The sequence below is a fragment of the Danio aesculapii genome, chromosome 5 (assembly GCF_903798145.1).
Source record: "Danio aesculapii chromosome 5, fDanAes4.1, whole genome shotgun sequence".
In the NCBI taxonomy this organism is placed as follows: domain Eukaryota; kingdom Metazoa; phylum Chordata; class Actinopteri; order Cypriniformes; family Danionidae; genus Danio; species Danio aesculapii.
In genome coordinates, this window is record NC_079439.1 from 26288085 (window position 1) to 26301276 (window position 13192).

At 35.7% G+C, this 13192-nt stretch overlaps 1 protein-coding gene across 1 annotated transcript in view; it reads right to left on the bottom strand.

Moving 5' to 3' along the window:
- The window catches only part of emid1 (EMI domain containing 1), a 113606-nt gene that overhangs the window by 42813 nt on the left and 57601 nt on the right, over positions 1–13192 (bottom strand). The window contains 3 exon segments of the mRNA XM_056456782.1: positions 614–740; positions 950–1011; positions 1435–1524. Coding sequence (XP_056312757.1) covers positions 614–740; positions 950–1011; positions 1435–1524 — 279 coding nt within the window.

Sequence of the window (13192 nt, forward strand, 5' to 3'; positions counted from 1 at the left end):
AAAACCACTGCCTCCATTTAAAATAAATCAGTTATTATAAATGAGTTATTGAACTTATTATGTTTAGAAATGTGTTAAAAAAAATCTTCTCTCCGTTAAACAGATTGGGGAAAAAAATAAACAGGGGGGCTAATAATTCTGACTTCAACTGTAATTACATATTCGTTTAATGGGATTTCATTAAGTCAGACATGTTACTAGTTTAACATTCCAATCAGCCAATCAGATTTAAGCGATACGTTTACAGTTCATGTTAGGTTTAGGCCTACAGTTATGGTTATATCCTTCTACATCCAACTATTAATTCCCTCTGACTTTGGGAATAATTTACAGTTAGGGATCAAACACAGGGATTAGGTATGAATTAGATTTTCGAACAGGAATGATACTCCAGGATAAACACATGCATTATTCCAGGATCGCATCCTACCAACATATTCACCTAAATACTAATGCCTGCAGTGCAGACAGTGGGATGTTCGCTAACAGTTTATCATTGAAAAAGTATTTCAAACTTCTTTTAATGCCAAAGCATAAAAACCATGCCTTAGAAGAACAGAAGAAAACATTCAATGTGAGCATATTGGAGGTTTAATACAAGAGATGAACAAACCTGCAGGACCCTGAGCCCCAGGAGCCCCTTTAGCAGGTGTCGCCCCCATCAGGAAGGAGGAGTCAGGTTCCTTCTTTAACTGCGTCTGTCGATGAGAGGTGGATGCCGGGGCAGTAAGAAGCTGAACCTGAGAGAAAAAGCGAGAAGAGAGAAGACATAAAGGGTTATTGATCACACAGTGTTGGACAGGGATTGTTTGAGTGATAACAGTGGACTCGAGTCATGGGGCCGGAGCATCGTAAAACACTGAGCTGCAAATAAACAAAGTTATCAATGGATGCAATTCATTCTTAGTGAATTCCCCCTGAAAACAGCTTAGAATGAAATATGTTTTACCTTGGTCTCCAATGAACTCAGACGATCCGTGAGGGCAGTGATACGACTGCAGTTCAGACAGTCTGAGAGACAGAGACGAAGAGAAACATCATAATCAATTAGATCAATTACAGCTTTCACAGCATTCCTTCCAAGGTGAGTTCTTTTAAAGTTTTCTGAATCACCGTAGCAGGTTTTTTGTTTGTGAGGAAGAATAAATTAAATGTGCATGCTAGACAGTTAATTAAGATTCCGACTGAAAAAGATGCTGTTTAAAAGAATTTGTGCGTGGCCAACAAAAAAATGGGCTGTTTACTGTTACAAGCCATTTACATCATTTAAGTCTTGCAACAAAAGGCCTTGGGTTAAGGTTTTAACAGTTCCAGATGGACAAGCTGCTTTAAAGGTGTTTTATATATACATGCTTTTGTCATTATAGGGCTTTTTCATTGCTGAAGCGAAGCATATTTTGAGTTGATAATGAAGATTAGAGGTTTGATTCTTACTCGAGATCTGTTCTCCAGTTTTGGTGGCAGGTTTCAGAAGTGTAGCCTGTTTCCTTACAGCCTCCTGGGCCACCAGATTACTGGAAGATCCTGCATGAAGAGAAGATGAAGACAAGATGAAGAATTGCCATGTTTTAATACATTTATGGTACCCAAGTGACATTTGTGAAATAATACGCAAATGACACAGTAATTATAAGACTGCTAATTTCAATAAATGTTATGATACTAGAGAAATACATTACAATTTAAAATTCAAACATTCAAATAAATACAATGATATAAATACATGACAGTTATAATAAATGCAAAAAAAAAAAAAAAATCTATACGAAATACAACTACAGAATATCTAAATGCTTTGGTGACCATTAAAGACTTAAAATGATTTTAAAAAAATGGCCAACAACCCATACTTCTGAATAGTACTGAAAATACCTTTACAAAAATTAAACATATAGCAAAAGCTTGTTTAGGCTTCCAATTAAACAGTCTATCAACCCATATACTGTTCTAATATACTGTCCCATATACAGTTGTACACTGTAAAAAATGCTGGGTTTTACACAACTCCTTCATGTTGTCCCAACACAAATCTATTAAGTTAGCTGAATTGTTTTTACAAATTTACGTGGATTAAACATGTTTCCCTCCCCCCAAGAACGTAACCTATGTTTGCCTCTGTGTCTTTAAGATCAACTTTCTTATTTTTTTGTTGGAGAGAGAAGACCTAAGTTTAGCCAATGATGTGCTTTGGTTAAGTCACATGACGTGCAGTGTTTTTCTGTGGTGCTATTTCTGACAGACTGATGTTTATTGTGAGTAGTTGCTGAATGTCAATGAAAACATCAAAGGATCAACTCATGTCAGATTCACAAAAAAATCTGAGACATCACCTCCAGTAAGTTATGACTACATATTCACAACTCAAAAAAGTTATCAAAGTTTTTTGTAAATCGATCAAATGTATGTGTTGCCAAATGGCAACACTGTGCAACAATGGAATAGGCAATTTTGCAATAGGTTAGCTAGTTAGCAAGGTCAGCTGTGATCTTTTAGGTTGTAACAATAACAACATAAATGCTAATAAAATAACGTTGATTAGTCATATGTAGGCCCACACGGAATCTGCGCGTGCAGAAATCCACAGATTTCCGCAGATTTTTAGCCCATCATTTAGTCTAATTATGTACTTGTATAAATGTATGTAAATTTATATTTATTCAGTTTTTAAATTCACTTCACTAATATTATTATGATATAATAACAGTAATATTAAAATGTTCATATGATTTACTTTGATTTGCTTTGTTTACCAAATAAGTTGATCTAATTGAATTTGCATTGTAAACATTAAATAAAAGTAAAAAAATATATATTATTTTTTACTTCATATTTTAGGTTTTTAGTTATGATGCTTCTAAAATTATTCCGCATAAATCCAGTTTTTTAAAATAAATTTTCCGCAGAAATAGCAAAAAATATCTGCCGATTCTGTCTGGCACTGGTCATAGGTTAATGACATTTGTATTATGGATAAAATCTAATTTTGATGTCAATACTTTTGATTATAAATAAATACAGGGAACAGTACTATTATAAGTGAAAGAAGAAAAGGACAGAACTGGCTCTTAGTGACAATGAGAATGATGCAGATTGGACATTTGATAAAAGCAGTGATGGAGACGGTTCAGATAAGTTCGCTCAGAGGCAGATAAGACGGGTGTAGTATAGTATATAGTATAATATATAAATACTGTTAGCTAGTAGCTACATTATTCTGATGCATCTGGATAAATTAAACTTATTATTTATTTGTATTAATATTTAATGGAGGAAATATTTATACCTACTGTATGTTGTACACATGATAATACAATATTATGTTTATTTTCAATAATATTCAGCAAAATGAATGGAATAAGTGAAAGCTGCTGGAGTATCAGTTGTTGGAATGTATAAGGTGGTATTTATAAGTTCTGTGTTAAAGCTTATAATACTGCAACACCAATTACATCAAAACAAACAACATTTTATTCATTCATTCATTCATTCATTCATTCATTCATTCATTCATTCAGACACATACATTACGGCCAATTCAGTTTATTCAATTCACATATAGCGCATATCTTTGGACTGTGGGGCAAACTGGAGCACTCGGAGGAAATCCACGCAAACATGGGGAGAATATGCAAACTCCACACAGAAATGCCATCTGACCCAGCCAGGGCTCGAACCAGCGACCTTCTTGCTGTGAGGCGATTGTGCTACCCACTGCGCCACCGTGATGCCCAAACAACATTTTAATCAACAAAATTATTAATTATAAATAAAGTTGTAAATTAGAAATTTCTAAGTTAGATCCACTATTGGACGTTTTTGCCATATGGCAACATTTCATAAAGTAACTTCATAAAGTTCATAAAAATTCTTTTTACACCCTTCTAAGAAAATAAAAACAGTCAAATATATTTTTTATAGATCCATCATAATGTGTGCTATGAGGGTTAAAAATTATGTCATTTCAACTCATTTTAAATAGGTAGTTTAAATAAGCAGCAAAGGCCATTGTATCTCATCTACTCCTATGAAATTCCTATGAAATGCAGATACTGTAATTGAGTTTACATGAGGTATTATGCACAAGCATTTTTTTTTAAAGAATCTCTTTCTGTTCGGATCTGTTAGAAATCGAAGCCAAGCAGCAGTATATATTTAACTCCAGGCTTTTTCTGTGCATAGGGATAGTTACGCTCTGAAAAGCACTAATAATGCTGCTTCATATCTGCAGAGACAGGAAAGGCAGCGAGGGGCCTCTCTGACAGGTAAGCCCACCCAGAGCCCTGCGCAAGGGGAAAGAGTCCACAGGGTGGGCTGAAACCTGGAACGGCTTTTCATAAGACAAACTCATCTTTTGGTATATTATGTGTTTAATTTTGTCTTACATTAAATCAATCTATGACAGTTTCTCTATCTTCATAGCAATCTCGAGGAGGAGAAGGTTACTTTTGGCAGACAGGAGCACATAGAGGCTCACATTTAAAACAATGGTTTCCTTGTGCTGCTCAAATGGACCTCAATTCATTTCCCCAACTCCACTTTCTCTCTCTTTCTCTTCTTCTATCTCTTTTTTCTCTCTTTTGGTAGTGAGAAATTTTAATACTCCCCGGACTGACCTGTTTCAGATTACTTCAGCAAACGGCTCTTATATTAGGCAGTCTGTGGCCAGCTCAGGTGCTCCAGACATAAACAACTGACCCAGTTCAGAGTTTCATTACTGGCTAGGGACAGGAAGTCTGCTCAGCCGTTCTGACGTAACCAAACCACAGCAGCAGAACCGAAAACCATGAAGTGGGCACCTGCCTGCTTCACAAACTTGCTACAGGAATCGAGATTTCTCAGAAGTGAGAAAGATACCACAATGGAAAAAGAAAAATTAGGCACTTTTTCCTTTCTTCTTCTTTTTTAGGTGCCAGTTTTGGTCATACCTTCCAACATTTGTCTTTGAAATTCTGTGAATCCTGGGTACTTAGGCCCCGTTTACACTGATACGTTTTAAAATGGCGTTTTAGAACAAAAACGATTCATGACTACACTGGTATTTCTGAAAAGATCTCCATCCACACTATAGTGCTGAAAAAAAAGATCATATGGCCACGCACACTCTAGCATGCGCTGCAGCATATGTGGATGTCTGGCTCCAGGCAGTCAGCGGATGCTTTGAGCACAGAACCACAGGTGAGAGCTGTGCACATTGGACAGTTCATCAAGCATCTATGGTTGGATGTCATCTCACTAAAGTTCTTAAACCTGTTTTAAGTAATCTATTTAATTAATAAATTTAACTATTTAAGTAATTTTATGTTTATCTAACGACTCTTTGGTCTTTTGAATCTATTACTTGTTCTAAACATGTTTTGACTAAGTGCAAAGATAAGTTAATATATTAATTTATGTAACCAGGTACACTGATTCTGCACATTTGACTGATTGCTATATTGTATAAACTTATTGTATGTTATACTTTTATAATGGCCATTATTGATTATTAAAACTGATATTCAGCAAAAGAGAGAGGGTATATTTCATATTAGAAGGCCGTTATGTTATAGGCTCTGTTTTGTTATGCATACAGTAAATATGATGGCCATATAAATATGTAGCTACAAGATGCCTTAACCTTTTTGGTACCTGTTAAGTTAATATTAAATTAAAAATAGGCAGTTCCTTATGTTTTTCATGTCATTGATTGTGAAACAACGTGGCCAGGGTGATGTGAATGAGGTTATAAAGTACACTGTTCCTTTTGAAGATTTACTTGTCGTGTCCTTGGGAGTTTGTTCTCCATATCAAACTTGCGAAATCTGAACCTACAAGGAAAGGATGCAGGACTGAACTTTGTTTCCTTAATATTGAGGAAAATTCCCAATCAGAATCTGTAGCCTCGCATTTATTTTCAGATGTGTCCGTTTTGCCTCATCCACACTGATCTGCAACAGCAGGGTTGTAAAATGAAAACAGCCTTTCCAGCATTATCAAAACACTCGGTTTTCAGTGCTCGAAAACTCCGGGCTAGTGTGGATGGAAGACTTAACCGTAGCGAAACTTATACATTTTAAAACTAAAACGTATTAATGCAAACAGGGCCTTAATAGTTTAATAGTAATAAGAGAAAAAACAAAACGGGAGAGTGGCGGGGGATGGTGTGAAGTAGGGTTGGACCGATAAATGATATCATATCGAATCACAATAAAATTCATGCTCATAACAATGATAAGCTCTGGAAATTTTAAGAGCCAATCACACAGCAGAAATATGCAACAGGAATCTGTAATTGTGTTGATAATAAATGCTGAAAATTGTCATCTGAAAATGATTTTTGCTGCATCACCTAGTGTAGTAAGCAGAGTGTGTGTCGTGGCTTAAAGGTCATAATAGCTCAATAATTTTAAAATGTTATTTAATAAACGCTATAATTTTTGTGGATTTGTTGGGATACTCCTTTAAAAGTGTAAGCATTAGAAACCTATAGCGAAATATATATATATATCGTTAACGTTCAGTATAGAAAAGAATTATCGAGATTGCATTTTTGCTATATTGCCCAGCCCTAGTGTGAAATACGGGAGACTCCTGGGAAAAAGACTCCTGATGGCAAGTATGGTTTTGGTGGATAAATCCAAACAGAACACAAAACGCTCTGTGTTAAATAAACCTCACCAGTGGAAAGAAGTGTATGGTAACAGTTTTGCAGTTAAACCATGAAACCTGAGGTAAACGCTCCCTTCAGGAACCTCTTTTGATTTACTTTTTGTGTGTGTGGAGGAGACAGAAAGGAAATTTCCCATAATGCATTGCCCTTGCCGATGGTAGTATTTTGTTCCAAATGGCCCTGTGATTTTAAAATATGGACCTTTCCCACCTCCATAACCAGGCCCAGCTCTTTTTCCAAAGGCAAGTCTACACAAAAGAGCTAAGCTAACCACATCTAAATGCTTACAGCTTTCCATCTCCCAGCATTGCCTGTGGATGGATAGTTTACCTAAAACAGTCTTTCTTGTCTTAACACAAAGAGAGACATTTTAAACATTGTCCATGTTTTTTTTTATTTTTTATTCCCAGACAACAAATACACGTAGGGACCTGGAGCTACCAAACTTTTATCCACAAAGGAAAAGAATGATTTACTTTACATTGATTTCAGTGTCATTTGTAGAAATTATCAGCCATTTCATATATTTTATTTAATGAAAAACAGCCTGATATATTATGTAAAATGTCTTTTTATGGATGTATCACAAAAGACACATGCGTGAGTTTGTGTGTTGACACAAATCAGTAATGCAAACAGCATCTCTCTTCCTCTTCTGTACACAGTGCAGCACATCCAGCATGAGAAAAGGTCTACCCTCATATCAACACAACATGAAAGCACTGTCTACTGTTTACAGCAGAATCTAAAGAAAAAGGTTTGAAAATGCTGTAAAAAATGATTGTGCCAATTAGTTATGACAACTTAATATTTAGATTTATGATAACTTATCTAAATTGAATGTGTTGACATTACTTATCTATCAAAGTTTTACTTGGCTGAAGTTATTAAGCTTAAAACAAGAGTTAGCTGAACTCATATTTATTAATTAACTTAACTTTTTCAAACATCTGAGCTTTAAATAGTACAAATATGTGCAAATAAAAACGAATACATTTTCTATTCATCCACTTTAAATTGTATTTGCATGCCCTTTGCAATTTTATATTGCATAAGCACCCCCACACCCCCTGATCTTCACTTTGCGCTATCACAAGCACCTCCAACCCTCTTCACGCGATCATTTATATATAAAAATGAGCGTGTTTGTCTGAGGTTCTTCTCATTTACCTGCTTCTTTGGTAAAATTTGTGTTTGCTGACTTCAAAAACCTGTTTCTAGTATTAAATGAAACAAGGTCTATTAGTGGAACCATTAGTCATCCTGATTAATTTAAGGTAAGTAACGTGGCACAATGGTTAGCACTGTCGCCTCACAGCAAGAAGGTTTCTGGTTTGAGTCCCCGCTGGGCCAGGAGGCATTTCTCTGTGGAGTTTGCATGTTCTCTTTGGATTTGCTCTGGTTTCCCCCAAAAACAAGTGAGAAATTCAACAACTTATCAACAACTCACCCCAAAGACAACAACTTATCTTTTTATGTTAACTAAACTTAGACCATGTCCATCACACATCACACTTCAAGTCCTGTCAAATTTAATCTGAGTTAAGACAAATTCCCTATTTAAGTGTGGTAAACTTAACATTTTAAGGCAGCATGAACACCTACGTTTTAAAAAATAAAACAACAAAAATTGGGCGACACAGTGGCTCAGTGATTAGCACTGTCGCCTCACAGCCAGAATGTCGCTGATTCGAGTCTCAGTTGAACCAGTTGGCATTTTTGTGTGGAGTTTGCATGTTCTCCTCGTGTTCATGTGGGTTTTTTTCCAGGTGCTGTGGTTCCCCCACAGTCCAAAGACATGCGCTATAAGTGAATTGGGTAAGCTAAAATGTTCGTCATTTAATGTGTGTGAATGTGATTGTATGGGTGTTTCCCAGAACTGGGTTGCAGCTGGAAGGGCATCTACTGTGTTCATTGTGCTGTGGCGACCCCTGATGAATAAAGGGACCAAGCTGAAGGAAAATTAATGAATGACAACAAATATTTTTTTACAGTGCTCATAAGAATGCATGACCGATTGTCTTTAACGCAACACATACATGTCACGGCTCTCTCATAAACAGGAGACAGATATCTACCTTAAATTGAAGATATGACTTTTGGCTAACACAAATCTTTCACATTCATTCATAATAGTATGATTAAAACTTCTGGAGTCGCATGAGGTATATAAAGCTATTGGATGAAAAGAGTTTCAATGGAAGGGCAGAAATCTTTCTGGTTTCAGTGAAAATTGTTTGGTTCAATGGATTTGGATTAACATGAAGGTGATTAAATGATAAGAGAATTATATTTTATAGATGAAAGGTTTTTTAATGCGTGTTGTGCTTTGAAAATTAGCTGGCTTCCTACTGTACACCTGAAATGTACAAAAGAATGGCATCTGTGTGTCAGTTTTAATACCTTCAGATCTCAAAACTGTGTTTGATCAAACAGATAAGTGTGACACATCGTTTGAAACTGCAGTAGGTCTTTTATAATACACTCATTACAACAATTGATATGAGCTTAGCAATGGGAATTCTGGTTACTTGCTCATTTACTGAATTTTTAAAGATTTAAATTTCCAATATTCTAATATTTTAATTAAAACTAAGATAAAATTTTTTTTTTAAATCTGCAATATTTGTTAAAACTACACATATGAACTATACATATGAGCTATACTGTCATTCTGAGCTATATCACCTATCAGATTTTAATATCTCTTCTTGGACTATTAATATACCTCCACTAACCAGTGCCAAGAGTCAAGTCAACCTGCAAACGTGTGTGGGATTGACCTTTCACCCCTGGGTGTGTGTGGATGTACAGCAGGGGGGAACAGCCGTCGATTTTATCAGCAGGTTTTTAATAACCAAGTTCCCTCTGAGTCTTTAAGGAGCAGAAGGGATGGTCCCATCAGTTCATGTGATAAAATCTAAACTCTCTCAGCTCCGAGAGGTCAGAAGAGGCGCCTGTGAATGTGAGTGTGTGTGTGTGTGTGATAGTTCAAGGCTTGGAAGCTTTTAACACCATTACGAGGTCACTTCCTGTTAAAAATCCTGGAGAGGGTTATCGGTGAGTTCGTTTGACTAAAATATCACAAAGGGGAAAGAGAATCCCCCAGCACTGAGCAAAAAAGACTTTTCTATTTGCTTGCAGCAACAGCATGAAGTGTGGGAGTATTTACCCTGTGAGGTTTTCCTGTTTATTAGCTTATATACAATTAGAGATGTTGGTGGAAGGAAGCGCTTTGTGTAAGTAAGTGTGTGTGTTTGCTTTTCTGACATATCAGGTCACAAATGTGTATAATGACATGGGTATGGCACATGTATTGCAAAGAAAAGTTGAATTATGTAACACCATTTCAAGAGGAAGGGTTAAGTGTAGAGTTGGGTTAGGGCAATAGAAAACACAATTCGTGCAGTATAAAAAACAATGGAAACCTATGGAATGTCCTCACAATTCACAAAAACAAGCCTCTCTCTGTGTATGTGTGTGTGTCTGAGAGAGTTATGATGCAGTGTGAATGGCTACAGATGTGTTTAGTTAAGTGTGGGTGCACTTATTTTGACAAACTGTCCATTACACAATAAACCAACTGGTATTGGTTTTGTACTAATCTAATACAGCTGAGTTTCACCTTTCTAAATGTTAGATAGAAAAAGAGCCCTTAAATGGAGATTGTACTCCTCAATCTCTGGCTAAATGCACTTTATTTTATATTTTATTGATTAATGCTGTTAAATGTATCAATATATAGCGATACTGACAAATTTATGATACAATCTTGCTTTTGGTTTGTATAAATACTGGCTATGCTCTCTTGCATGCTCTCTTCTCACCAGCAGAGAGATGAATAATTAAAAATAATAATAATATTAGGATTTTAACACTTTTGTTTACATGAGATGAGACTGTGCTAATTTCGTTTTTTTTTTTGGTCATTTACTGCTTTCAAGAAACACCAAAACACATTTTTTGAGATGTTGACAGATCTAGGCGCAAAGTTCAAAGAGCAGGGCGCAAAAGCATTAAGGGCGTGTCCGAATCCACTTTTGCTATTTTAAGGATAAAAAAATATGCTGTGCGCCGCAGCGCATGGTCTAACAGGGTTGAGCTCATTCTCTTAATGAGTTATGGGTGTGTTTTGAGCATAAACCAATCAGAGTCTCATCTCCCATTCTCTTTAAGAGTCAGTTGCGTCAGGCACATTTGCTATTTACATGGTGAACTTTGTAAGTGGAAAAACGGAATGCTTTACTAGCAAGAAAACCGTTAAACAGGCCATCTGCAGCACAAGAATGAGAGAATTCCATTCGGCCTCTTTACGTTCACTTTCTTGGATAAGGAAACGTGTTGTACACACAGACATCCATTAACCTACATAATTAATTTAGTTTGTCAAGCGCAAAGATTTGTTTCAAAACTATTTCTAAATTGAGTTCTAATTTCCAGCAAATGAATAAATGAACAATAATAATGAAGTGCAGTCAAACAACCGAGTTATACACCATATGGTCTAAAACCTGACAGGTAGACAAATCTAAGCTTGTTTTTAATAAAACAAATATAAATGTGCATTTAATAAATAATACTACTAGTAATAATAACATTATAACAAAGCAAATTTTCATGAATAAACTAAGAAAAGCCCCTGAGTTGAAGAAGGCATGGAGGCAGTGGTTTTTATATTTATGTAGAAAGTAATATTTTTTGCAATATTTTAATCCTTTAATTCTTTTTCATTTGTAAACATATTTCTGTATTGCTGCACATCCTGCGTGTTTTAAGCAATGTGTAAGTGAGGCACACAACTAACAAGCTCTGCGCTGGACTTTAGACCTGCTATTAGCTGGTCTATTTCAAAGTCTATTTTAGATCCTCAAAATAGCAACAATATTATGAACTGAAAATCCTTCACTTCCACACAGCTCTCAGATCCACTGTAGATGCTGCTGAATCACTGTCTTTCTCCCCTGCGTCTGTGTTTGTGTTGCCAGTGTAAAAATCAGTGTGTGAACATAATGAAACTGCCCTTTTCATGCAAACCTTTCCCTCTTTCGCCACTCGACACTCCCACCTAAACAAAGCTGGACTCACCCACTTTCCTTTTTTAAAACTAGAGGTGTGAAAACACCCTGCTGAGACAGGTGGGTTTCATGGTGGGTTACTGTAAACGTAATCATTTTGACTAAGACCTATGTCTCCGAACAATTCTTCTTCTACTTGTTTGAATTACTGTTGGCAACACAATGTGGCGTCTCTCTGAACACTGTAACAGGTATAAACAGTCTTCGAAGCATCATGCATATTAATGAAGTTGCATCTCGTTCACAATAGAGTGCGCTAATTGGTTTGAACCAAGTCTTTCTCTTGAATTAATGATGAAAACTCAAAGACATCACGTTGTACCCAGCGGTACAGACATCCAGTCTCCACACTGGAATTTACACAGTGTTCTCATCGCCGTGACGTTGCTTCAAATTTTATTTTTAAACCAGAAGAACGAATTTGCTCCAAAATAATGCAAAAACAACAAATTTTTACTTTTTTTTTGTGAAATATATGTGTCCTAATAGTATCTTTAGCAACATGGGACATATAAATGTCTGTTAACATCTCAGAAAATGTGTTTTGGTGTTTTGTGACCCTTTAAGGACTGCTTGTGTACCTGGTATAAGCATTATATAGTTTAGTTTAGTATTTTCTCCCCTTTTTACTTTTGTACTTATGTTGCGGAAATTGTTCCCCACAGTATCAAAAATGGTACTGAATATTGTTTTAATAAGATGTGATTGCATTAATTTTTTTCTTGTAATTTCTTGTTTTTTGGACTTAAGACCTGCTGATGTATCTGGTAAAAGCATTATATGGTTTAGTTAGTTTTTACCCCCTTTTACTTTATCTGCATACCTTTTGTATAAAATTGTTCCCCACAGTATCAAAAATGATACTGAATATCAATATTTTTCAAGGTATCGTATCAAAGTTGGAGATTCCAGTATTGTGACAACACTGTTATTGATCTATACAAGCAGCTGAGAAAGCAGATGTGTGTGCCTGGAGAATTATGAGTATGCATATTGGGCCACTATAACTCACAGGAATAATGCTCCTTACTCAGCCCTGAAATTATTAATGGTCCAAGGTCAGCCCTTAATACTCCTCTCAATGTACAAATAAACCTAGACCCACTTTATCACAGGATACACAGAAAGGTCAGTCTCTAATGCTGAGATGCCTCTCTAAACCCAACTTTAACCTAAAAATAAACCGAACAACAAGGATTTGCATATGAAATATTTTTGTAGATTTTTATATAATTATAGTATTAACAAAAAAACATGGTAACTTGTTTGAAACTTTTAATAGCTAGTAAAAAAAAAACGATACTATGATTCTAAAACAACCGTTTCTACTGTACTATAGTCTACATTTATTAGAAGATCTAAAATTAAACAAAATCCAAATTCAGCCTATTTACAACAACAACAAAACCTTGCTGTTATTACAGCTATTACTTAAGATTATACAGCACTATTGTTGGTCCAACTGGCA